The sequence below is a fragment of the Amphiura filiformis genome, chromosome 7 (assembly GCF_039555335.1).
Source record: "Amphiura filiformis chromosome 7, Afil_fr2py, whole genome shotgun sequence".
NCBI lineage: Eukaryota > Metazoa > Echinodermata > Ophiuroidea > Amphilepidida > Amphiuridae > Amphiura > Amphiura filiformis.
Genome location: NC_092634.1, coordinates 18,974,375 through 18,998,853, shown reverse-complemented (window position 1 = coordinate 18,998,853; position 24,479 = coordinate 18,974,375). Strand labels below are relative to the sequence as shown.

General features: G+C 37.8%; 1 protein-coding gene across 1 annotated transcript in view; it reads left to right on the top strand.

The window, feature by feature from the left end:
* LOC140156840 (uncharacterized) overlaps positions 1–24,479 on the top strand; it is a 43,727-nt gene that overhangs the window by 4,814 nt on the left and 14,434 nt on the right. Inside the window, exons 2-11 of the mRNA XM_072179836.1 lie at positions 8,413–8,617; positions 8,907–9,040; positions 9,665–9,784; positions 10,697–10,872; positions 12,589–12,774; positions 16,214–16,295; positions 17,404–17,557; positions 18,304–18,431; positions 19,923–20,016; positions 20,793–20,879. Of these exons, the coding sequence (XP_072035937.1) occupies positions 8,465–8,617; positions 8,907–9,040; positions 9,665–9,784; positions 10,697–10,872; positions 12,589–12,774; positions 16,214–16,295; positions 17,404–17,557; positions 18,304–18,431; positions 19,923–20,016; positions 20,793–20,879 (1,314 nt within the window). The 5' untranslated portion in view covers positions 8,413–8,464. The remainder of the gene's footprint in view (positions 1–8,412; positions 8,618–8,906; positions 9,041–9,664; positions 9,785–10,696; positions 10,873–12,588; positions 12,775–16,213; positions 16,296–17,403; positions 17,558–18,303; positions 18,432–19,922; positions 20,017–20,792; positions 20,880–24,479) is intronic.

Here is a 24,479-nt window from a genome sequence, read left to right as displayed (position 1 = left end):
GGTTAGGCCTTATCCTTAAAAATTCTTTCACCGCTTTTACTGGGCACATTTGACTTAAGGATGAACTTTCAATTTTCACTCTTGATGACGCTCCCCTTTGGTCTGTCTTTGACACTCTAATTCTTAATTCTAGAATTTCCTGTGACTTTGAAATAGAAACATCCTCTGCAGCTAAAATTCTTGATGTGTCGCCAGTTTTCTTTATGGCTGTAAATTCCCCAATTCTTAAGAGCCCAAAGAAGGCTACAAGAAATGCCGACCTGAACAAAAGAACTTCATATTGCGATTTGCAAATGCACGGTAACTTTCTGATCAAATCTTCCAGTAAAACTGGAGTAATTGGAAGCCTTGAATCGCACCGAGGGTCCAATCTCCTACACCCCTCTTTCAACTTTTTTATAATGAAGCTATTTGTTGGGTCTGGCCAACCATTAATTTTGTGGACAAAAGCCAAGGCCGAAATTTGTGCATTAATTGAAGACGGAGCTTTTCCTTCTAAAGATAAAAATGCAATGAATTTGACTATGTGATTTTGGGGAGCTGGCCAATTTTGACACAACCCATACTGATCCCTAAATTTTAAAAACATCTCTACACTTGCGCTATATGATGACCACGTTGCTGCTGCCATTGAAGCTTTCAACAATCTCTGGCTTTCGTTAGCTAGATCTTCCAGAGAAATTGGGGCACTACTCTGCCTTCTGTTTCTGCTTCCGGTGCCAATTTCCGAAACCGAGCGACCTGGAATCGGGAAAGGGCATCAGCAATTTCATTTTCACTACCTGGTATATGATTAGCTGAAAATGCAATATTCAACTTAAGACACTGCAGAATGAAAAAACGCATTAGATTCATTATTTTCGAGCATTTCGAAGTTTGTTTGTTGATAATTGCAACAACTGATTGGTTATCACACCTGAGCAAAATTCTCTTCCCTATTAACTGGTCACCCCATAAAACTATCGCTACCACAATCGGGAAGAACTCAAACCAAGCAATAGAATGATTCTGAACTTGCACAGGCCACTTGCCTTGAAACCACTGGCCTTTAAAAAATCCTCCAAATCCTAATTGTGCGCTTGCATCTGTGAAAAGCTGCAATGCTTCTTCACTTGACCACATCTGATCAGGGATTATAGTGGTTCCATTGAAGTGTTCTAAAAATAGAATCCACATTTGTAGGTCTTTTTTCGCTCCTTCAGATAACAGAATTTTTTGAGACTTTTTCTTCCCACAAGTAAGGTCTATTAATCTGCATAAAAAGGCCCTTCCGGGGCTACCGCTTTACACACAAATGAAAGTGATCCGATTACGGATTGCAAATCTTTCAAGGAAACTGTTGATGAATTCAATGTCTTATGCGCACTTTAACTAAGATACTCTCTAATTTGTCCTGAGGAATTGAAATGACTTGCTTCACTGAATTAATTTCTAGACCCAAATAAGTCATTCTTGTTTCCGGGCCTACAGATTTTTCTGGGGCCAAAGGCACACCCAGATTTTCACAAATATCCTCAAAACACTTAACGAGGCGACTACATGACATATGACCTTTGACCTTGACCCCCATAAAAAAGAAATCGTCCATGTAGTGCGTTACTCTGTCTGTCCCGGCCGCCCTTTTTACAACCCATTCGATGAAGGTTGAAAATCTTTCAAAGAGGGACGGTGAACACGACGCCCCCATTGGCAAAGCTTTATCTACATAATATTTGCCTAAAACCTTCATGCCTAATAATTGGAAATCATCTGGATGTATTGGCAAAAGCCTGAAGGCTGACTTGATATCTGCTTTTGCCATGAGGGCGCCTTTCCCTACACTAACAACTAACCGGACTGCATCATCGAAAGATGCGTATTTCACTTTACAGAATTCAGGTTCAATTCCATCGTTAATAGACCCACCTTCTGGAAATGATAAATGCTGGATAAGTCTAAAACTTCCGGGTTCTGACTTGGGCACTAGCCCAATCGGTGAAACTATCAAATCTTTAATGGGCTTAACAGCAAATGGGCCTGCCATTCGGCTCGCGCTAATTTCTTTATTTAATTTTTCAACCGCCCTACTTGGAAACTGTCTAACTGACGGTAAGTTTTGCGCTTCCCTTGCTACCCGGTTGCCTACATAATGCAATTTAAACCCAACTAAAACCCTTCTTTAAGAATTTTTGCTGACCCTGAATCTGGATATTCGCTAACAACGGAATAAGATTTTCCACTTTAATTGGGGATGGGTATTTACAACAAATGCAACTAGCAGCACCTGCTACACATTTTGAAACTCTGTTACTGACTTATTTGTGTTCAACACTTTGTTTTCCCCCATTTCTACAACTGAGTGCCGTATGGCCTTGGTTTCCACATTGCGAGCATTTGTGGGGATAGGAGCAGAATGGTCGAAAACATCCTCGCCCATTGAAGTCAAAACACACTGACCGATTTGTTCCTCTCCCGCCCCTTTGACCTGAACTTTGTGTTGAACTTGTACCGGATAAATTTCTGCCTTGAAATTGTTATCGGGTAATACCTCGAAATGTCCCCCTCCCACGAAAAGGACGATTATTGAAGCCTCTGGGGCTGGTGTATGACCCAGAATAAGAGCCAGAATGAAAGCTATCATAGGTATTACCTGCAGGTACAGCGACATAGATTGCCCATAACTCTGCGTCTATGGCCGCCCATGACCTTTGAGGCTGACCTTGTTGTCTCATTCTGAATTGCTGGTCATAGCTTCGCCACCCCCACCCCCCAAACCGAGAAGCAGCTGTCCTAATTAAGTGTGTATATTTCAGAATTTCTTGCACACGGTTCGGATGGGCCTCCAAATAAATAGCACTAAAAATGAGGAAGGCGTTTGTCCATCCATGAATTGACGTGATAAATTTCTTTGGTTTATCATTCTTCCAAACTATTTTCCCCCCATCCTTAATAGACAAGGATAGTGCGTGATCTTCCTCAACTTGTTTGTTGGGGTCGCTTTTTTCCAAAAGCAGTGCCAAATTCACATATTCCCCATTAATTATTTTTGACCGCATTGATTGGGGAATGCCGGTGCCTAAGGGACTGCAAGCCGACACCAATGGGTTGAACCCGTATTGCATCTGATCATTTAAAGTCATGTTCATATCTACATTGCTAGAACTTAAATTTTGAATGATATTATTACTACTACTACTAGTACTAGTACTTGATGACATAATATTTTGACCATCATTAGCACCCGGGGGCACTTCAATTTGAAATGGATATAGGTGTAGGGCTGGCACTTTCGCACTAAGGGGCATTCGGTGAGAGCAAAATGTAAAAAATATGGGGTCATTGGGTGAGAGCATGATTTTTGGCATTCGGTGAGAGCAAAATGTAAAAAATATGGGGTCATTGGGTGAGAACCTGACATTTTTTTTAAATGGAATCTTTGGGTGAGAGCCAAACAGCTAACAAAAACCTCGAAAATCAAATTTTTAGTTCTAAATGGCTTCAAATTTCTTTGTTTTATCAAAATAAGTGACAAAATCAGTGATAAATGAAAGTTGCTGTTAAAATTGAACAAGTAAGGGTCTTTGGGTGACAGATCAAATGAAAAAATAAGGGGTCTTTGGGTGACAGAACATGTGTTCGTAAAAAAATATGGGGTCTTTGGGTGACAGCGATGCTGAAAAGGGGGTCTTAACAGCCCTACATACGCGTCACCTCCAAAGTTTGAGTGCCCCCCCGGGCATTAGCATTAGTGAACAAAGTATTGCGATTTGCACCAACATTGATTGAATTATCAGCATTAAAACCTGTTGCTGTACTCGTACTACTCGCTGTACATATGTGCTAACTTGATTAACATTTGCATTCCCTGCTCTTTGTTGTAGGCCTACTGGTACGGACACAATATTTGTACGAGTTAAAGGGGCTTGCATCGCATTGCCAATATGCATGTTAGGATTTAGTGAGTTACCCTGGACTGGCATGACTGGTTAGCTAATCGATTCATATTTATACGAGCATTATCATTTAATTGATTACCGGTACCTGTATTTGTACATGTACCCAATGTCCCTTGAAAATTACCTCTGAGTAGCTGATCAGCTGCTCCGGCTATTGGATGCTGTACCACCGGTATCTGTTGTGGCTGCTGTTGTGGTTGCTGTTGCTGTTGACCTTGCTGTGGTAGCTGTTGGTCTTGATGCAAACCTCCATCATGCAAGTCATGCTGGTCTTGGTATTGGTAACCCATGCCTTGACCTTGTTGTTGTTCTACACGATCATGACGATCTACGTGTACAGGTGGAGGTGCAGGTACATTAACATGTTCGACAGGATAGCCCACCGCATCACCTTGTCCTTGTCCGTCATTAACTACTTGATGTACAATCACGCTGACATTTTCAATTTGACCAGCCGGCTCACCTTGTCCTTGTCCGCCATTAACTACATGTACCTCACGATCACGTACGTCCACATTCATGACATTGACATCAGTGGCGTAACTAGGGTTGGTAGCGCCCGGGGCAAGAAACAAAATTGGCGCCCCTACCCCCCCCCCCCCCTGCGAATTTTTTAATACCTTAAAGAATTGCGCGCGGAGCGCGCAAAATTTTGGACAAATAAGGCCTACCACTAATTAATTTTGGTTACTAGAAGTTGAATATTGATCTTAAAATGTTCTTCGAATTGATTTTGTGTTGAAATGCGCGTGAAGCGCGCGAAAATTTTGACTTTCATCCCTTGAAGGGCGCAGAATTGATGCTGGTCCTGGCTGAATTGGTCAATTTGGCGCCCCCTAACGGTAGCGCCAGGGGCATTTTGCCCCCCTGCCCCCCTAGTTACGCCACTGATTGACATTTTCAATTTGACCCGCCGGAGCCACCACTGGCACTTGAACATGTTCGTCATTGTTTAAAAGGCGATCCATTGCTCTCGATTGAGACCTTGTCTGTCTCTCGACGCGGCCTACTTGCACGGGGTTGGATTTGCGACCCCTTTTTGTACCTCTCCGTTTGCCCATGATGTTTATTTCATGTATTTACGATGTGTCGAAAAGTCCACTCCTGCACTCCTTATCATGTGATCGGTGAAGTTCAAACGTTCAATTGACGTTTAATAATTTCACAAGTCAAAATCTTCACTTCTCCAATTAAATAAAATAGCTGACACAAATGTTAGTTTCAGTCTAAACTCTTCAACTTTCCATGCGATGAAAACAATCAAGTTCCAATTTATTATTGCAGGTAAGCTTAAATTCTTTTGTAAATCGCGGAAAAAACCCCGCGAAAATTATTGGTGACTCGATCAAAAAATCTTCTGACCGAACCCAATGAAGGCTGATAGTGATGTGATTCCTCTTTTGCGACCTGAGCAACGAGACAAACAAAATGGCCCGCTCTGATTGGCCGAAAAAACGTGATCCAAACAAAGGTTGCTACATGCCAGCCATCAAAACAAATGTGATGACCTCTACGAGCCACGACCTTTAACACGAGGTCAACATTGGACGCTAGCATTTCTCTGCAGGGATAAATCGGATTCTTCATGATGGGTACATTCAGAATCGTTATTAATCATGATGAACGCATTCAGTTGAACTTGAAATTATACTGATGTATTCAATAGCGAATTGTCATAAAAAAGTTTATATTTTAGTGACAGTAAGTACCGGGTACCGTATACGTAGTCCTATGCTATTGAATGCAACACATCTTAACATTAATTATAATGGCTCACTTCAATAAACTATTCTGATTTTGGAATCTACCAGTTTATGGATAGCAAAACCCTGAGTAAAAAAATCGACTATGTACTTTGGATTTTGAGCAGGACTTTGCCTGGGACTTTGTCACTTTACACTATAGACAGTAGAGAGAATGCTAACACACACTCTCAACCATGCTTGTTTATCAATCTAATTTAACCGCAAGCACTAAGCATGGGAGTAACAGACACCCTAGATGTATATATAATATACATCCATGCACCATCAAGTCATATGGAAAAGTAGTCTCTTTTGCTCAAATAAAAGGGGTCCCACAGTTAAGCAATGGGAGAAAATTGTCTTTTTTCACTTTCAACTTCAATTATTATAAAGGGAAAGTCTTTTATTTTTTGGCTCACTCTTAATTGTCTCATGTATATATTAAACTTTACTTTCCCTGATTTTCAAAGAAATCTGATGAAAGACATCGTGAGGAGCACTATTGGTATTCCCAAAATCTCACTCGATTTACGGCAAATACACTGACATGCACCCCGTGTCATTAAAGTAGCGTGCTATAAACGGCCCTCACTTGATAATAGAAAGTCCGATTGACTTGGCTCAAACGGTATTTCCTAGAAATACTTTGTCAGATTCTACTCTCTAAAAAGGAATCTGATTGGTTACAAAATGCCGTCGTACTGTAGGAAAAGCCATACCCTCTTCCGTACAGCCCTGCTTAGTGTGTTGTGTGGTAATGTATGCATTGTGCATTGACCTCGAACGCCTCTGTACACACAGCGTGCACACACTGGAGTCGAGTATAATTTATTTAAAGAGACTTTCATAGGAAAACTTTTCCATATGAGAGTTTAACTTTTGCGCCAATACAAAGTGCCACAAATTCCACAGATAGTTGTGCACGATGTAGTTTTAAAATGGTAATGGCATGTGCCCGGAGGATTTAAACCATATCAACAAGATCTGGGCAACCAATCACAAGCCAGATGCATTTAAAGATGCATTACATCATGGCCAATTTTAGTGAGCCAGAAATGTGACATCTGTCCACAAACACCCGTGTTAAGCATATTAACCACAAGCCAAAGTAAGTAGTCCACTTAAGAAGCTAACAAACAGAAGGAGTAGTATGGTGACTAAAAAGATAAGATGTGAAAATCTATCAAATGTACACAAATGAATACAAATCAGAGTTTAATGATGTAACAGCCAGAGTATGCGCAAAGGGCAAGTGGACTAGTAGTAGAGTAGTACTAGTAGAAGAGCAATTCCAAAATAAATTTCATTTTGTTTTTGAGGCAGGGTTGTTTTTTTTCAAGAAGGGGAGTTAGACATCATTAATTGAGTCTTTGAAATACAGGTAGTGAGAAAAAATCTAAAGTGACTAAAATCTTTACCCCCTGTGGGAGATTTAGAAAATAAACGATAGGAATTTTTGTTTTTACTATTCTCTACCGTTTGATAGACGACAGGTAGGTCCAATATTTTGAGTACCGGTAGTGTATGTTGCGTGCATGTGCGCGTATTCCGCACTAGTCTACGCATACTACGCGACACATACGTGCACCTCTACTAGCGTGTTACGTGTTATCAACACTTATGATGACGTGGGGTCGTCTACGGCCTGATAGACGGCACCCGAAATCATGCGATTGTACAATCAGATTATGTGTAATGTGTCTACGAACTAGACCACTCCCACTAACTAAGAATAAGGTCATGTGTTCCATCAGGTGTGTAGTGAGTTTAGCCCAATGAGTGAGCTGAAGGAAAGTTGTGTCGATGTCCAATTGATAGAAAATAAAAGTAATAAAGTATGCTTTTATGAATTAAATTTGTAACTAAACAGGTTCATTCTTGTGATCAAAGATACTCCAATTTAGATGTCAGCTTCTTTTACTTTGAGAAAGACTCCCTCTTCAGGATTGGAATTTCAAGCAGATTCTTACATTTGTATAATATTAAGGGGGTACTACACCCCTGCCCAATTTTGTGCCTATTTTTGCATTTTTCTCAAAAATTATAGCGCATTGGGGACAAGTAAGATATGTAATAGAGGCAGGGACTACAACTACTGCACTGGAAATTTTATTTCAGCACAAACAACAGTTGTGGAGTTACAGTCAAAAATGAGGGAAACCCAATATTTGATCAATAAATCAATAACTAATTGCTTTGAATTGCTGAATTTTTAGTACAGTAGTTGTAGTCCTTGCCCTATAATATACATATCTTACTTGTCACCAATGTGCTATAATTTTTGAGAAAATGCAAAAATAGGCACAAAATTGGGCAGGGTGTAGTACTCTTAACTAGCATTTGATCATTAATTGAATATGACAATGATAAGACCATGAATGATCATCAACAAAGTGCATGTTCACTATATATTTTGAAATATAAATTTTAATTAGAGGCGTACCAATCGAGGGGGGGGCATGGGGACAAGTAAAATTCTTCCCCCTATGCTCGAAACACCAATACAAAATTGACCAAAAGTTGTAATATACATCTTCATTTGGCCTGGATTTTGGCCTGGATTTTGCTCATTTCGGCCTATTTTACCAGTTGTCCCCGTAAAGTCATTTTAGTAGTGGGTTGGTGGGACAATTTTGCCTCTAATTTTAATGTATTTTTTTAAGCTTAGCCATAGACATATCTACCTTGTACCAAGTACCTGTTTGCATTCTCTCTTTTCTCTTCTCCCCCAGGGATGAGATAATGTCAACGACAAGATATAGGACAAGCTAACTAGGCCTAACCATGGAAGATACAGCTCAATCAACCGTAGAGAGGCTCCCACTGGAGCATCCTCTACCTCAAGAGATCCGGTCAATGGAAAAAGAAGATACTGTGTGTAAATTCTGTGGTGTCAGCTATCTTATTCATCGTGAGGTCAAGAGATTAGAAGACCAGGTGAGTGGGTGATTGATTGATTAATTGATTGATTGAGGGAGGGAGTGATTGATCGATTGATTGTTCTGAAGTGTCAGCTATCTTATTCATCATAAGGTCAAGAGATTGGAATTTCATGTGATTGCTTGATTGATTGGTTTGTTGATTGAGTGAGAGTGATATTAATTGATTGAGTGATTGATTGACTACCGATAATTGATTGATTGATTCAGTGAGTGAGTGAGAGCGATGAGCTACTCACATGGTTCAGTCTTTTAGATCAAATGGTTTATATCATTCTCTTTTGCAGGTGAAGGCTATTGAAAAGGAACTTGAACATTACAAGGGAAGTGTAGAAAGAGAAAAAGTTTTACAAGAAGAAGTGAAACAATTAAAGCAGAATGAAGAAGAGATGCAAAAAATTCTGAAACAAAAAGAAGTCAGGTGAGTCATTTAACAGAAAAAAATAACTTACTTTTGGCTCAAATGACGTGGAGAGAAATATAAAGACCTTCAAGGACTTTCTCATGGACTAGAAACTCTGCCAATACCAGGGGGGGTCCATTCTCTGCAGCAATTTTGCTTCACTTTCCCCTATGCTCCCCCAAAAAATAATCGTGGTGCCACCACCGATTAGAAAGCATAAAATAAAACAAAAATATATCTGTTATTTGAATGGTGGATGCTACACCACCTGATAGGAAATATTTATACTATTTCCTTGATATATCATGGCAGGGAAAAAGGTTCCCACAAAAAGTACTATAAACCTGCGATGATGTCATAGGCGGTCAATAGTACTTTTTCATAGGAATTTTTTTCCTAGCTACTATGGGCATTTCGTGGGGAGGAGATAAGAACAAGTGATCCCTTTATAGGTTCAAATTTCAACATATCTAATCATAAAGCTCCCGGGCCAAGTGATTAAGGCACAGGTTTTGTAAACTTGATGTCATGGGTTCGATTCCCAGACGGGATCACTTGTTCTAATTGTCTCCTTTATTATTTGCAATGGCAAACCTGTTGAAAAATTATGACAAAAGTAATTTTCCCCTAATTTGATTGCAGTATATCACAGATGAGGGCAGACTTACAAGATAAAGATGAGTTGATACAAAGTCTAACGCAAAGCAGGAAAGGGTTAGAGGAGAAGTTGAGAGAATCACAAAATGAAGCTGACGATTTGAGGTAAGACTAAAGCAGGGGTTCTCAACATGTCGTGCCATGCCAAATCTGACCCGCCAATCACTGATATTTGGGCTCTTGTCCTGTTCTAAAATGTAAACGGAACCATAAGAATATTTTTTCTTAAAAATGTTTTGCTTTTATTTTTGCAGTCTTCTTTGTAATGTGCATTGCGCTGTTACAGTTGAAATGGAAGACATGACCTTAATCTTCCACACAGGAAGTGTGAATTTCAAATGGGGTTACCTGAATGGGTAATTCCATTTGAAATCTACAGCCCTTGTGTCGGAGTTTAAGGTCATGTTTTTCCGTATGGATTTCAACTGGAATATCCTATTTCAATTTTGCAATTTGCAACATTTAGTGGATCATATTGGGTCACATTTGGATGTGTGTAATATTTTTTTTACATAACCTTTGCATGTAGTCTGCACCCTGTGTTTTAGAGTTAGGGTTTAGTATTAGTGTAAATATATAGGGTTGAGGATTGGAGTTAGAATTAGGGGGTCAGGTTTAGTATTAATGTTAATAGGGTTTAGCATTGGGGTTAGTTTTAAGGGATTAGGATTAAACTAAACAACAAAATTGTTTAGTTAGTGTGACATAAAAACATTTGGGAAGGTAGGTTGGCACTTTTTTACATTAATTCCTTTTTTGATAAAAGACAACTAAATCTTACTTGTGTTGTTACCTGTGATACACACAGGGTATCATGAGACAGTTAAAATGCATACTCAGAGCATTTATTGATGCATTTTTTTTCTTTTCCTCCATCTAGATAAATAAAAGTATTCAGGGTTGGCCAGTATATTTAGGTAGGTCAGGTAACACAATCAAACAATTATTTGCATTTGGGCCTTAAATGTAGATGGTATTCTATAGTTATTTTGATACTTTTTTGATATTTGTCTCCAGGAAGCAAAACATATCATGTAAGAAATCTCTTCCGTCCATACAAGCATCCGTCCGTCAACAACGCTCAGAGCTGCATAACATAGTAACATTTGTTCTTACAATGAAAAAATCCGTCCAAGAAACCTCAGATGTTCTTAATAACACAGTACAAAGAGTGTGTGCTTCACATAGTAAAGGTAAGGTCTGTGTGGGTGTGTGGGGGCTGCATATATGTTTGTCGTCATACTGTGGACCTCTCCAACGGGTTACTGTCCTTGGTTCAAGGAGATCTGCAAGCGATCGCACTTGCATGCATTATGTATTTGCTAAATATGTCCTCTATTGTACATGAGATATACATATACACCAGGCACAAAAAGAAACTCGTCAGTTATGTTCATCCTTGCTGTTCAATAACTTGATAATTTTGGATTATTCTGAAATATACATTTTTTAATTGGACTTTGCTTTCTCATTTGACACCCTGTTCGTGAAAAACGAACAAGAATTGACCAAGATATGCGCCTCCAAAGCCTCAAACCCCAAAATCAAAAGTTGCATTTTCAACGATTTTCAATGGGAACGCATCGTTGTATTGCACACAAGCACCACGGGCCAATCAATAAAGCACACAGTGTAACAGGCACAATTGAATTGTTAAATTTGCAACTTTTCATTTTGGGGTTTGAGAGTTTGTAAGCGCATATCTTGGTCAATTCTTGCTCAATGTTCACGAACAGGGTGTCAAATGAGAAAGAAAAGTCCAATTAACAAAATGTATATTTCAGAATAATCCAAAATTATCAAGTTATTAAACAGCAAGGATGAATATAACTGACGAGTTTCTTTTTGTGCCTGGTGTATACTGTCTGCAGTTGGTAGGTAAAATTTCATACTGTCAAATATCATATCATACCACAAAAGTCCACCCTTTTCAATAAAGAAATGTCAGTGTGTAGAGTTACACTGTTAACTACATAGGGTCCATGTTTGTGTGTGTGTGTGGGGGGTGCTTTAAAAATCAATGTACGGTGGTCATCTATGCTTGCTGGATGTAGAATTGGGCTATTACATTTGAAATCTACCATCCTCCTGTCTTCCAAAGAGGGGTATGCTTTTCAGATGGAATTGTCTTGGGTTATTTATTTTCAAACCCATACTCCCCCTGCAGTATATTCCACAACTGGAGTGAGTATTGTCTATTTTATTTGAAACCCATACTCCTTCTGTGGAAAACTTTCAGCTAAATTTTCCATGTAGAAGTGTGGATTTCAACTGGAATAGTCCATTGCAAATAGCATGGATGTGCGGGGTGTAGGGTAAGTCCCAGCTCAGTAGCAAACATGAGTCTATGGTATGGCTAACAGAACTCAAATGTGTGTATCTGCTGGAAAGGGAAAAAAATTTCTTTGTGTATTTCTATTCACATTTTCCTGTGTTTACTCATGTTTTTGTGGGGGAGTATTTGTGCATAAAGGCATATTGTTGCAGAAGGTGGGGCACAGCAAGTGGCTGTGTCCTGAGGGTGATGGCTTTGAATTCATAAATGTGACATGATCAAGGGGAATGAGTCACATGTCGACCCTGGTCGAAAATGAGTTTTACACATGTTTCTAAAGAGGACATTTAGAGCTTTCAGAAACTGAAAACCTCATGTTTATATGACTTTTCTTTGTGAAGTTACGTCAATTTATCAATCGCTGAAAACAATATAAAACAAAAGAATTTTAACACTTTCTTTGCCAATATATCAAAATCAATATTAGCGACATCCGACTCATTTCCCTTGATCGTGTCACAAATACGAGCCAATGCAAATTAAATGAGACTGAGTTAATTTACACAGTCAATTTTGAAACTGATTTTCACACCTGACCTAATTCTATTCATTCTTGTATTTTATTTTGTTTCAGAAACACTCACATTACAAGAAAGAATAGAAACATTAGAAGAGGAAAACAAACAGTCTCTACAGCAACAACAGTCTCTTCAACAAGCCATTAAGTCAGCTCAGAATGAGTCGCAGCAATTAACAGAGGTTCAAAGTCAGCTTAGGGAGAGACAAGAAATATGCAATAAACTCAGAAAAAATGTTGAAAGTAAGTCGACTACTATAGACCACTTGCCAACAGTCTCCATGCTTTGTTTGCTGTGAATTCTCACATATTCATGAGGCCTGGGCCCCTCCTTCAAACGTGCTTGTCTAACAAATCACGCTAGTGTTGCATGCTTTAGCGTTTACGTCATATGTCATGTCTTCGCATTTATGCGAAAGACTGTAAAATATGCGGTATGCGTTTTGTCTCTCGCACTTCGTCAGTCCGGTCCGACTGCCTGATCAAGAAGTACTGCCGAATCAGGCATCATGTTGCCGAGTCAGGCAGTATGGTATCCCACAATGCAATGCTCTATTTCAAATAGAGCATCTAAAATATACCGTTATTTCTTGGTTTAGAGTAAAGAAGTAGGTAAAATATATAAAATTATCAATGAATGTACAATTAGTAGTAATTTTTCATCAATTTTAGTTCATTTGCATATTTAAATTAAATTTTTAAAAAAACGTTAGAAATTGTTTTGTTATTTAAGTTATTTTTCTCCCGGTGGAATTTTTTTTCGCCCGGTGAAAAATTGTCAATTTACATGTCAAAGTAAAATTTGCACTGATCTTTTATAAAATTACCATGAACAATTTAGTCCTTAGTCTGTCGAATTCGGAAGGGTTACCAAAGTCTGTGTTGCTGATCGGCAACATGCTGCCTGATTCGGCAGTACTTCCTGATCAGGCAGTCAGACCGGACTGTTCGTGGAACAATCAACCCTCATTAACGAGTGTTGCTGGGACTTCTGTTGGCAAATAGTCTGTAGTAGCCTGTGGCAATGCCCTTGAACTGTCTGTTGAGTTTGTTTCAGTTATGATACTGTTCAGTGCCACCTGGCCAAGACCAGTGAGAGTGTAAGAAGCAAAGATCAAACTGAAGATTTATAGATAAAGATTCGAAGGTCAGCTGTCCAAAGTCTGCCAAGTGTACAGGTTTTTTTTCAACATTTATGTGCACTGGCTACTCTGGGGAAAGATCAAATCTAGATCAGGCCTTATTTTAAGGGCACGTTATCAATCACTTGCTAACATGATGCTAGGTGAGTGGTCAAATCATTCCCTTGTATGTAGTGGGCAAATCACTTTATATGTATGCAGACATGCCAACTAGTACGGTTTCACCGTATTTTGTACGGTAAAACGTGATAAATACGGTAGTACGGTCACCCCCCAAAAAATACGGTATTCCAGAATTTTGACCAAAATAATAAAATGTTGTGTCTTAAAAAGATAAATAGCTGCAAGATTAGACTACCGACTGAATTACTGGTATCATTTGACCACTTTCTTGGTCTGTTAAAGTGGTTGCCTACATCGTTTTTCTCTCGACTTTCGGTGATGCATGCACATTAAAAAATTATTATTTAATAGGTCTACAAGATGCTTTCCGAAATAATTTTCTTCCGACTTGCAGATTTTTCATCGGCACATTAATGTTTTTTATTATCCACCTAATGCTATGTCTTCTGAAGGTATTTAGTTAACTATTTAGCTCTTTTGGTGCAAAAGAATAGGCATAAAAAAGGTTTCCAACCTCCTTTTACTTCCGACTTTCGCTCCATGCATGCACATTAAAGAAATATTTAATAGGCCTACAAGATGGTTTCCGAAATAATTTTCTTCTGACTTGAAGATTTTTCATGCACATTAATGTTTTTTTATTAACTACCTAATGCTATGTCTTCTGAAGGTATTTAGTTAACTATTTAGCTCTTTTGGTGCAAAAGAATAAGCATAAAAGAAGGTTTCCGACCTCCTTTTACGTCCGACTTTCGCACCATGCATGCACATTAAAGAAATATTTAATAGGCCTACAAGATGCTTTCCGAAATAATTTTCTTCCCACTTGCAGATTTTTTATGCACATTAATGTTTTTTATTAACCACCTAATGCTATGTCTTCTGAAGGTATTTAGTTAACTATTTAGCTCTATTGGTGCAAACGAATAAGCATAAAAGATGGTTTCCGACCTCCTTTTACTTCCGACTTTCGCACCATGCATGCACATTAAAGAAATATTAAATAGGCCTATAAGATGCTTTCCGAAATAATTTTCTTCCCACTTGCAGATTTTTCATGCACATTAATGTTTTTTATTAACCACCAATGCTATGTCTTCTGAAGGTATTTAGTTAACTATTTAGCTCTATTGGTGCAAAAGAATAGGCATAAAAGAAGGTTTCCAACCTCCTTTTACTTCCGACTTTCGCACCATGCATGCACATTAAAGAAATATGTATAGGCCTACAAGATGCTTTCCCACTTTGTTTATTCAGATTCAGATGATGATGATCAATGATTTTCTGCACTTGAAAGTATTAACAAAGCATGCTTCTAACAACATTAGAAGTAACAAAACCCAATTTGTTTGGTCTACATACTTTATCCAATTTTGTGAGGTCAAAGGTCACATACAAGGTCAAAGGTCGACCAAGGTCACCAAATCTTTTAAAAATTAATTTTCAACTGTGCATCACATATCCGGACTTCAGCTTGATCAGTTATGTAATTAAGGAAATATGACGACTTTAAGATGGCCGCTTTCCATGTAAAGTATAGCAAAGTAGCACTTTCAATGAGTGATAACTCGTAAAGGAAGCATCTTTCTGTATTGATTTATTACTTTGATGGAATGGTTCTTTGGTATTGCCAAATTTGATTGCAAATTTGTAAAGTGGGCCCCTGGACCCGGGCCGTTACGTGCTCGGTCGCACAAGTGCTCCCTCTCAATTATGTGTTCTACTTTTGGAGTTTATGGGGTTGGCAGGTATGCAAAAGGTACATATTTAAAAAATACGGTTTTAGGGTGCAAAATACGGATTTTTGTTCTTTTGAGTACGGAAATCTGGATTTCAAAGTTGGCATGTCTGTGTATGATAGATCATTCATACCAATATGAATCACTTAAGCACTGTTGACACACTCTTTCGTTTTCAGGTATTAAGGCTACTTTATTACGATAAATGGAAGACATTGAAAGTACTGAAAGTTGAATGTAAACTGGATTCAATTTTGGTTGATTTGCAGTGAGCGATATTCCGTGTCCATGGAGAATAGAAAATCGCTCACTAGAAATTGAGTTTGGGTGAGCAGTGGCAAGCGAGAGCAATCGCTCTCCTCAAATGCCAGGCCCAGGTGGCAGGGCCTGTAGACAATCCTAATAACCCAGAGTACAATGTAATATCTTAATCTAATATCTCAAATATACGTTACATGTATATTGCACCTTATCTCAAGTTGAGAGTAATGCCATGTGTGTATTTTGCAGTGCCAGGTTCGAATCACACACATTACCCTAATCCTGTAGGGGGGTATACACACACATAGAAGGAAAGTTCATGCTATGAGATGCAACCGTGTAAACGTACTGATAGCACTCTCATTTGGGGATGATAATTTTCAAATTCATTCTAATTCTGAAATGTTTGTCCTTTAGATTTACAGAATGAAGTTGATAGTGCTTTGGCAAAAAGTAAGACAAGTTTATCAGAGGCAGCTCAATACAAAGAATTAGTAAGGTATGTAGTGTAATTGAAAATCACTTTCTAAAACTCTTTCACCCCATCAGCAAAATTTATTTTTTATTTTCAAGTTATGAGAGAATTGTCTTATCCTATAATGTTCTTTATCTGTTGCTATTTGTTTTCGTAAATTTTTTCCAACATGAGCAGTGGGTTATATCACAGAAGGTTCCCTTGTAGACATGTGCAATATGATTGAACTGATCTTACACTGTTATAAGGAGGACAATGTAATTTACAATTATTTGGGTTGGACCTCTGAGCCTGCCGTTGGCATCCACCGGCCTTAATCTACTGATCATGTGACCACTGACCACATGATCTGACACTGCTTTGTGTACAGTTGTGAATGAAAAAGACTTTCCAATCTTCATGAAGCCGATTACTTGTTGCAAGGTTCCTTTTATGCGTTAACCGTAGCATAAACGTGCACCACGTCAAGCATGTGCATAGGACCTTTTGGAAAAAAATATGCGCTGGACAGCTAGCACTACGCTTAATTTGTGAAAGGAATTCTGCAAAAATGATAGAATCATTGAGTGTCATTGTGAGGTTTAAGAAAAAAGGTTTAAGAATTTTCCACCGGCTGACTATTTGCAAAAATGTATCTTGGGTGCTAATTATATGATGCTTGTATTTAGAATGAGTGAAGTGAGTGGATTGTATCTCTCTGGGACTCCTCATGAATGATATTGGAATTGATATTGTGCAGCCTGTATAAGGTATATGAGAGTGACTTTGCACTCTTCATAACATAATAACCTGCAAAGACTCCATTGTTGATTGTCATTTTGAACCACATTTCGTGACTAACATTCCAACTGTGGAATTGGAGTCGTATTTTTATATAGGATGTATTCAGCACTCACGTTATGCATATGAAGGAGGATATGTAAGCAGAGAGTTTAATGAAGATGAATTTGATAATCTCATTTGTCCTACCGGTATTCATTATGTGGAAATTGTGATGATATATTTGGCCTTAATCTATTACCCTCGACTTGCTCCTTTTGACTAAGAGATCTAAAAGATCTAATTTGATTGGTAACTCAGATGATGATATCATGTAATTAACCAATCAGGGACTCTGTTCCTTTTGACACAGGAGTAAAACTCAGGAAATAGAAGATATTCAGCAGCAACATCGCAGGAAGGAACAAGTCTCAGAACAACTAAACACCAAACTCCAATCGGAATTAAAAAAGAAATCTGAAGACTTACAAAGCGCCCTCAATGATTGTCGCAAACTACAACAACAGGTGAGAAGCATAGTTATAATTTGTTTGAGTGGTCATAATTTTTAATAGTGTTGATTAAATATCTTCAGATAAATGTGCACTTTCTGCATGTAAGACTACTTCCTTTGGCAACAAAGTTTTTTCTTCATTTTTCTCTCTCGCCATGTGTAATAGCGTGGATAGTTATGGGCAAAAAAACAGGGTATTCTGGTCCTCTGCGTGATAATCACAATAACACTTGCGATGGTCCTTAGATGCAGTCAGTACGTCGTACCATGAAATGTGTCTAGTTGTATCGTACACAAGCACCAACTAGTTTCAGGTGGATTTTGAGCAAAACACAAATACCAGTACCACCCATTTTTGCCCCATGGGTTTATCAAGATGGCGGTCGAGTCCTGGTTCTCTGGTTTAATTCTGTGTATGCACCCAAGATATGGAACTCTCTTCCTCTGGACATTCTCTGTTGTAACTCTCTGGGTCAATTCAAGAAAAATCTGCAAATGTATGTGTATTATCTCATCATTTGTGCTCATAACGTTCAACTTTGATGACTCATGTTAGTTTGCTGCACATAATGTATTTTGATACTGTAATGTTTATATGTATGGTGCCTCGGAGTAAAATGGGACTTTATTGACTCGCGTAGTAACAAAAAACAATTAATTCTCGCCAATTACGAGCTGATCATAGTATAGATACTAGATGATGCATTATAAATGCTTGAAGTTAAATTACTAATAGGAATTCTGTCATTCTTATTTCAGGCCAGTGAAACAGCCAGAATTGAAGAAGAAATTCAACGTAAAGCAACACTCAACATGACACAAACCCAAGAAATCAAAAATGCTCTTCTCAAGGCCCAAGAGGAATGCAATACAATCAAAGAAGAAAGGTGAGGTCTAATACCAATACCATTAGTAGCAGTAGTACAAGGCATCATTACCCTGGCATTCCGTATCCTGGAACAACCAGTCATGTACATTGAACAAGAATGTGTACTGTAAGCTCTGCTGGTTGCATAATACGCTATGCTTCTTTAGCACTTGTTAACACCCAAATGGCAGCCCCCATGCGTGTGTCAAATTTCCGATTCCCAGTGGTTTGTTTTTATTCAAGCTCCGTAGCGTGCAAATGATAATAACCATATTCAGTTAGGGCCTTGATCATAGACATGGTATGGAAACTCCGAAGTTATATGCAATTAAATGAAACAATTATAATGGTACCAAAAGATCCTACTATCAAAATAATATTGTTCTATGAACAAACAAAATCATTTTTTTCCCAGCATAAAGTGGTACCTTCCTATGTATGTGTCAGTGCATGTTGCCATATGAAACATTTGTAGTCTGCACTTGTTGTAAACTTGTAATATGACAAGTTCAGATGCAAAAACCAGATATATAAATTTTTCTCAATTTGAGATATACATGAAGGCAAGTATAACTGGTCAAATATGAGAACATACCTTAACCACTCTGGTGTTGGCCCACCTTCGGTTATAAGCCCACCCCGTTTTTCAAACCATTCTGGGAACGGTGCACTTGGGTATAAGCCCAGTAGTAATTTTGGCAAACAGACTGGCAACTCATCACATCTGACTGTTTCCTTTTGTAGGCAACAGGATCCACCGTTGAGGGTGTGATGAGTTGGTCAAAGATGTTGTTGAGTGAATAGGCCCTCTTGTCCGTATTCAGAGTGTCTTTTCATTTTCGGCATATCCAGATGGCTTCTTTCAGCCATCTGGTGGTCTTGTCAGCTTCTCTGTTGATAACTTTTGAGACCTCCCAATTGATGGAATTGATGACTGTAAAAGGAAACCGTCAGATGTGATGAGTTGCCAGTCTGATGAAACCATTAGTGTAGTGGTTAAACGTCACTGAAAAATGTGAGTAATCAACAACATTTTTACTGGAATTGATAAAAAGAATCATGTTACCAGTTGATTCTAACATTTCAAATGAACTTGTGCAAAGATTTTAAAAAATATCAGTTAAAAATTAACATTCCATATTATAATTTAAAATATTGAAATAGATGATAGAAATTACTTGTACATCAGGCATATACAAATGGGAAAGATTGTTCTTATTTTTAAATTTAAGTACTAGCCCCTCCCCAGTTATAAGCCCACCTCCATTTTAGAAGTGAAATTGCCCATCTAGGGTGTGGGCTTATACCTGAGTGGTCACGGTAATAAGAAAACATCTGCTTCTTTTGATCATAGCTTCAACAATTTTTCTTAGAATTTTTTTAAGTAGGGTGTCACATTGAAGCTAACATAGGACAAATGTTGGTAGCCTTAACTCAAAAAGTTTGAAAATGGCGTTTACCAGCTTTTGCATATGAACTCTTTATAAACGATATTGTATTGTTTCTACAGAGAATTAATGATAACATCACATCAGAACAGAATTGAGCAGTTGAGGGAAAGTTTTAAACAGAAACTCATGGAGGCAGAAAACTGGCCACAAAAGGTAAGAATCGCATGAACATTCTATGTGATACACTGCCCAGTTGACTGGCAATGACATCATGCATGTATGTGGGGGAAAACAATTTGGATTTTACTGCAGATTAACCCTAACATTTAGGCGGAGGTGCCCTGCATGCTCCCTACACCCGTCCCACTGAAGGCAAGGCATCCAGCATGTGGAAGGTTTTACAAGTTGAGCTATAATAAAGGTTAAGTACCATGACGAGAAACAACCTTAGTAACACCAGTTTTTTTTCAATAACTTATTTTTAATAATTCTAATATCTTGTGGATATTTTGTTTAATTTCAGATGGATGACATGCTAGAAAAAGAGAAATCACTGCCTTCACTTTAGTGTTTAGTTGCACATGTCCTGTCCGGTCCTGTTCTGCACTTACCCAGTCCTGTTCCGTGTTTGTAGTTGTCATGTTCTTAGTAGTTATTTAAGGTAGTAATCTATACTTATCATCATTTGCAACTTCTAGGGTGACCATACATTTCGAGCCTTGCTCTTTTGGTCTCCCCACCACACCAATGTTTTCTTTCATTATTTGGTTTGTATAATATAGTATGGTGAAAATAAACTGAACTGAACTGAACTGAACTGAACACCCGTCCCACTGAAGGCAAGGCATCCAGCATGTGGAAGGTTTTACAAGTTGAGCTATAATAAAGGTTAAGTACCATGACGAGAAACAACCTTAGTAACACCAATTTTTTTCAATAACTTATTTTTAATAATTCTAATATCTTGTGGATATTTTGTTTAATTTCAGATGGATGACACGCTAGAAAAAGAGAGGTCAAGACATACTCAGCAGCTACAAGATTTGGAAGACAAAATGAAAGATGCATTTCAAATGGTATGTATATAGGATAATGAAACACAACTATAATATATTTACTTTCTGTGAGTCAGTGACATCAACTCATTAAAGCAGCTTTATTATACACATATCTGTACAGCATCTATAAACAAGTTGCTATAATTGAAGACCGCATTAAAAAGACTAGTTTCCATATGACGTCTTGTCAACCAGACCACAAATGCTGTACTGCACAGGTCAGCAACCAATCACATTGCGCTTTTGCCTTGACGTCAGACGCAATTTAAAAAAAAATTTCAGTCTTCAATTATATGTATACCAATGCTTGACTAAACGCTTGCAATTTGAAGCTGTGTCCAATGAAACTCGCACTGACGTCACTGACTTGTAGAGGGTAAAATAACTAGCCACCAGTCAGTCCATGTAAGGTTAACCCCATGGACACAACTGACAAATAAACAGCCTCTTAAAACTATTTGAATCAATTCCAAAGACGGCTTTATCATCGGAGATATGATAAGAATAGTCATCAGGGCTTCTTGTTGATATGATTCAACATCCCTGGTGACCAGGGGTAAGGCAAAAAGTGAATGGCTGTGAGCATGTAAAGCTGCTTACTGGTGTGGTGCGTGACTGAGTGTAGGAGTGTTCAGATAGGGATGGGCAGGTAATCTTGATAGGCTGATGTGGATTAAGCATAAAATTGTAAGAGATCTAAAAATTCCAATTTGATTGGTTAATTAGTCATTAGGTGAGGTTATATCTAGTCGAGGAGTCCATATCAGGTGAGGGTGATACCCAGACTCCGAGACTAGATGTAATCCGTATCACTCTCTAAACCGAACCTAATAACGATGTTATCATACCGTACAAATAATCTAGCATAACATGAAAATATTGAGTTTTTTGATTCAACACTTTTACTCAAACTCGTCTACATGATATAATCCTTGCTATAAAGTATGCCAAATTCTCCAATAAAGCTTGAAACCTAAACCATCCCAGTCATCTTCTGCACCAACTCACCTTACCAACATGATATGGTGCGTCGATACGCGTATATATGTCCTCAGCAGATATGATACAAGATATATCATGTCAATAAATTGGGGCGCTTATCCAATGAACACACAGGAAACTATGTGATGGCATGATAATAGATAATACTAAGATAGGTACATACAATGACAGAATCATACATAAGCTGTTATCAAGTTCACTTGTTTTATATAATCATCCTTTATTCTGGATAACTCATCAGTACATGTATCCTAGTTTCCCAAAACGCTATATTGAACACAATAAAAGGCAATATACATTGTATAAAGATATCTAAATAATAGGGAAAATGCTCTTAAAATTATGCGAGGGTTCTGGTTTTCTAATCTGGACTTTTTCAGGACTAACAAAATGTTTGGCATATTTTGAGACCTGTAGAGGGTCCTCAACTTTTTCAGAGTCCAAGCGTTTGGCAAATTTCAAGACCTGTCTAAATAATATGCACTTATTAAAGTAATTGACAAATATTGTTAACAACTATATCTGGTGATACATGATCATTATAGTAGCATAATATTTACAATGTACAAATGTATGCAAAAAAATGCTGAAAGGCAGTACAATAAAGTCAGTACATGTTAGGTGTATATAAATACATTTGAAAAAGTTGTGATTTAATATTTGCTTAAATGTGCTCATAATAATAACAATAATAATATTAAAAGAGATTTATACTATAGAGCACCTTACAACAATTATCACAACAGTCAATACAGCAATAGAAGGAAACACAACATTAACATATGAAGAGCAAAACACAGAGAAAGGAAAATATGCGCAAAATCCCTGTCAGCTGTATATCATAAAAAATTGATCAAAATGTTTAAATTGCCCTATGACAATAGTAACTTTTTTATAACACAAAAATGCCATACATAAAGCTGCTGGGAAATTATCGGCCAGAGCTGCAACCATATACAATCATGTTAGTATACTGTAAAGATTTGCACAATGGCACTAATGGGCTCCCTTGATATAATTGAAATTTTAGGTACAAACCAAATGTGCTGTCTCGTAAAAATCCCACCAGTAAATAGTGGCAAGAACTTAATTTTTGTTGTGATTTTCAGAGGAGGGAGCTCTCTATTTGTATGTGAAATTTACCAGGCAAATGAGCCAATTTGTGCCATTAGGCGAATATTTATGGTATATATATTGTTTCTCGTTTATTATTTTGTTATTGGAAGAAATATTTTCATGTGATAAAACAAATATTGACTGTGTTCATTATTCGGTAAATGATGCACACTACAGCATTGTCTCCATTTCATTGTAAGTATGTGGTCTGAATCTATCTACAAAATGATTTGACACACGACCAACAGAAGCATAAAGTAGTGGATTCAGTACAGAATTGATTGGTAGAGCAAATGCTGTGATCCATGGAAACCATTCAGGAGGGAGTTCTTTTACTCCAGTCTGCGCTAGAATACCCAAAGTTACAATTGGAAACCAACACATGAGATCAGTCAGTGCGATGGCACCCATCTTTATAGCCATTTTGAAATCTGTTTTGAGCAAGGAGAATCCTGATTTACAAATATTTATGAACAAGAGCATATAACATAATGCAACTATTAAACATAGCAGAAAGTTAAGGCCAAGAAAAAGCCCCATTGAAAAATAGTTTCCCAGTTTTGAACCAATTACGGTAAATGTTTGTAACTGTAGATTATCTTCAGTTATAAACTGTGTATCATCTAGTCTGTCCACTGTGTACGATATGGTAATGTTTGTTGTGTTTGCCTCATATACTTTACTTCTAGCCAATGGTAACCCAATACACATGTCAGAAAACTGATACAATTTATCATCTTGAGAGAAAAGAGTAACAATGCTTAATGCAAAAGCACCAACCCACGCACATGTTGTCATAATGACCTGTGTTCTTTGGCCAAACAGTTTTTGTGTTATAAAGATTTTTTGAAATGCCCATAGTCTATCCACAGCAATGAGGGTTAGAAAGAAAAGGGATGCTTCACTTGATAAGACTGATAGAAATCCTGCAAATTTGCAAAGCATACTGTTTCTCCAATTTTCAGCATATGAAGGAAAATACTCTTTATAGTATAATTGATCAACAGATGCAATAACTAACAAATACAGACCCATGATTAAGTCTGCTAGAGCTAGATTAGTGATAAAAACAACTTGCTTCACTTGCTTTCTATCTGTTGATTTATGTTTTATCTTTTCACATCCCCAAATGAAAACTATGATGTTTGCAAAGAAAGCACAAAAACCGAAAATCCATGTACAGAATTTAACTGCGGTAGAGGGAAGAAGTTGCTTACATGTTAAGTAAGGTGATTTCTCATTTCTTGGAACGCATTGAGACTGACTTGATGATTCAAGAAAACAACATGTGGCTGGGTTGTCTAAATAAACATAACTATTGTTTTGCAGAGTAAATCCCATGAAAGAGGTTTTTGTTATTTTAGTTAGATTATTATACGCAAGGTTCAGATATTTCAGGTTGGTTAAACCATGCAATGATTTACTTTGGATTTGGTTCAATTTATTACTGCTAAGTTCCAGAGCTATCAAATCTGTTAAATTTGCAAACTGATATGGATA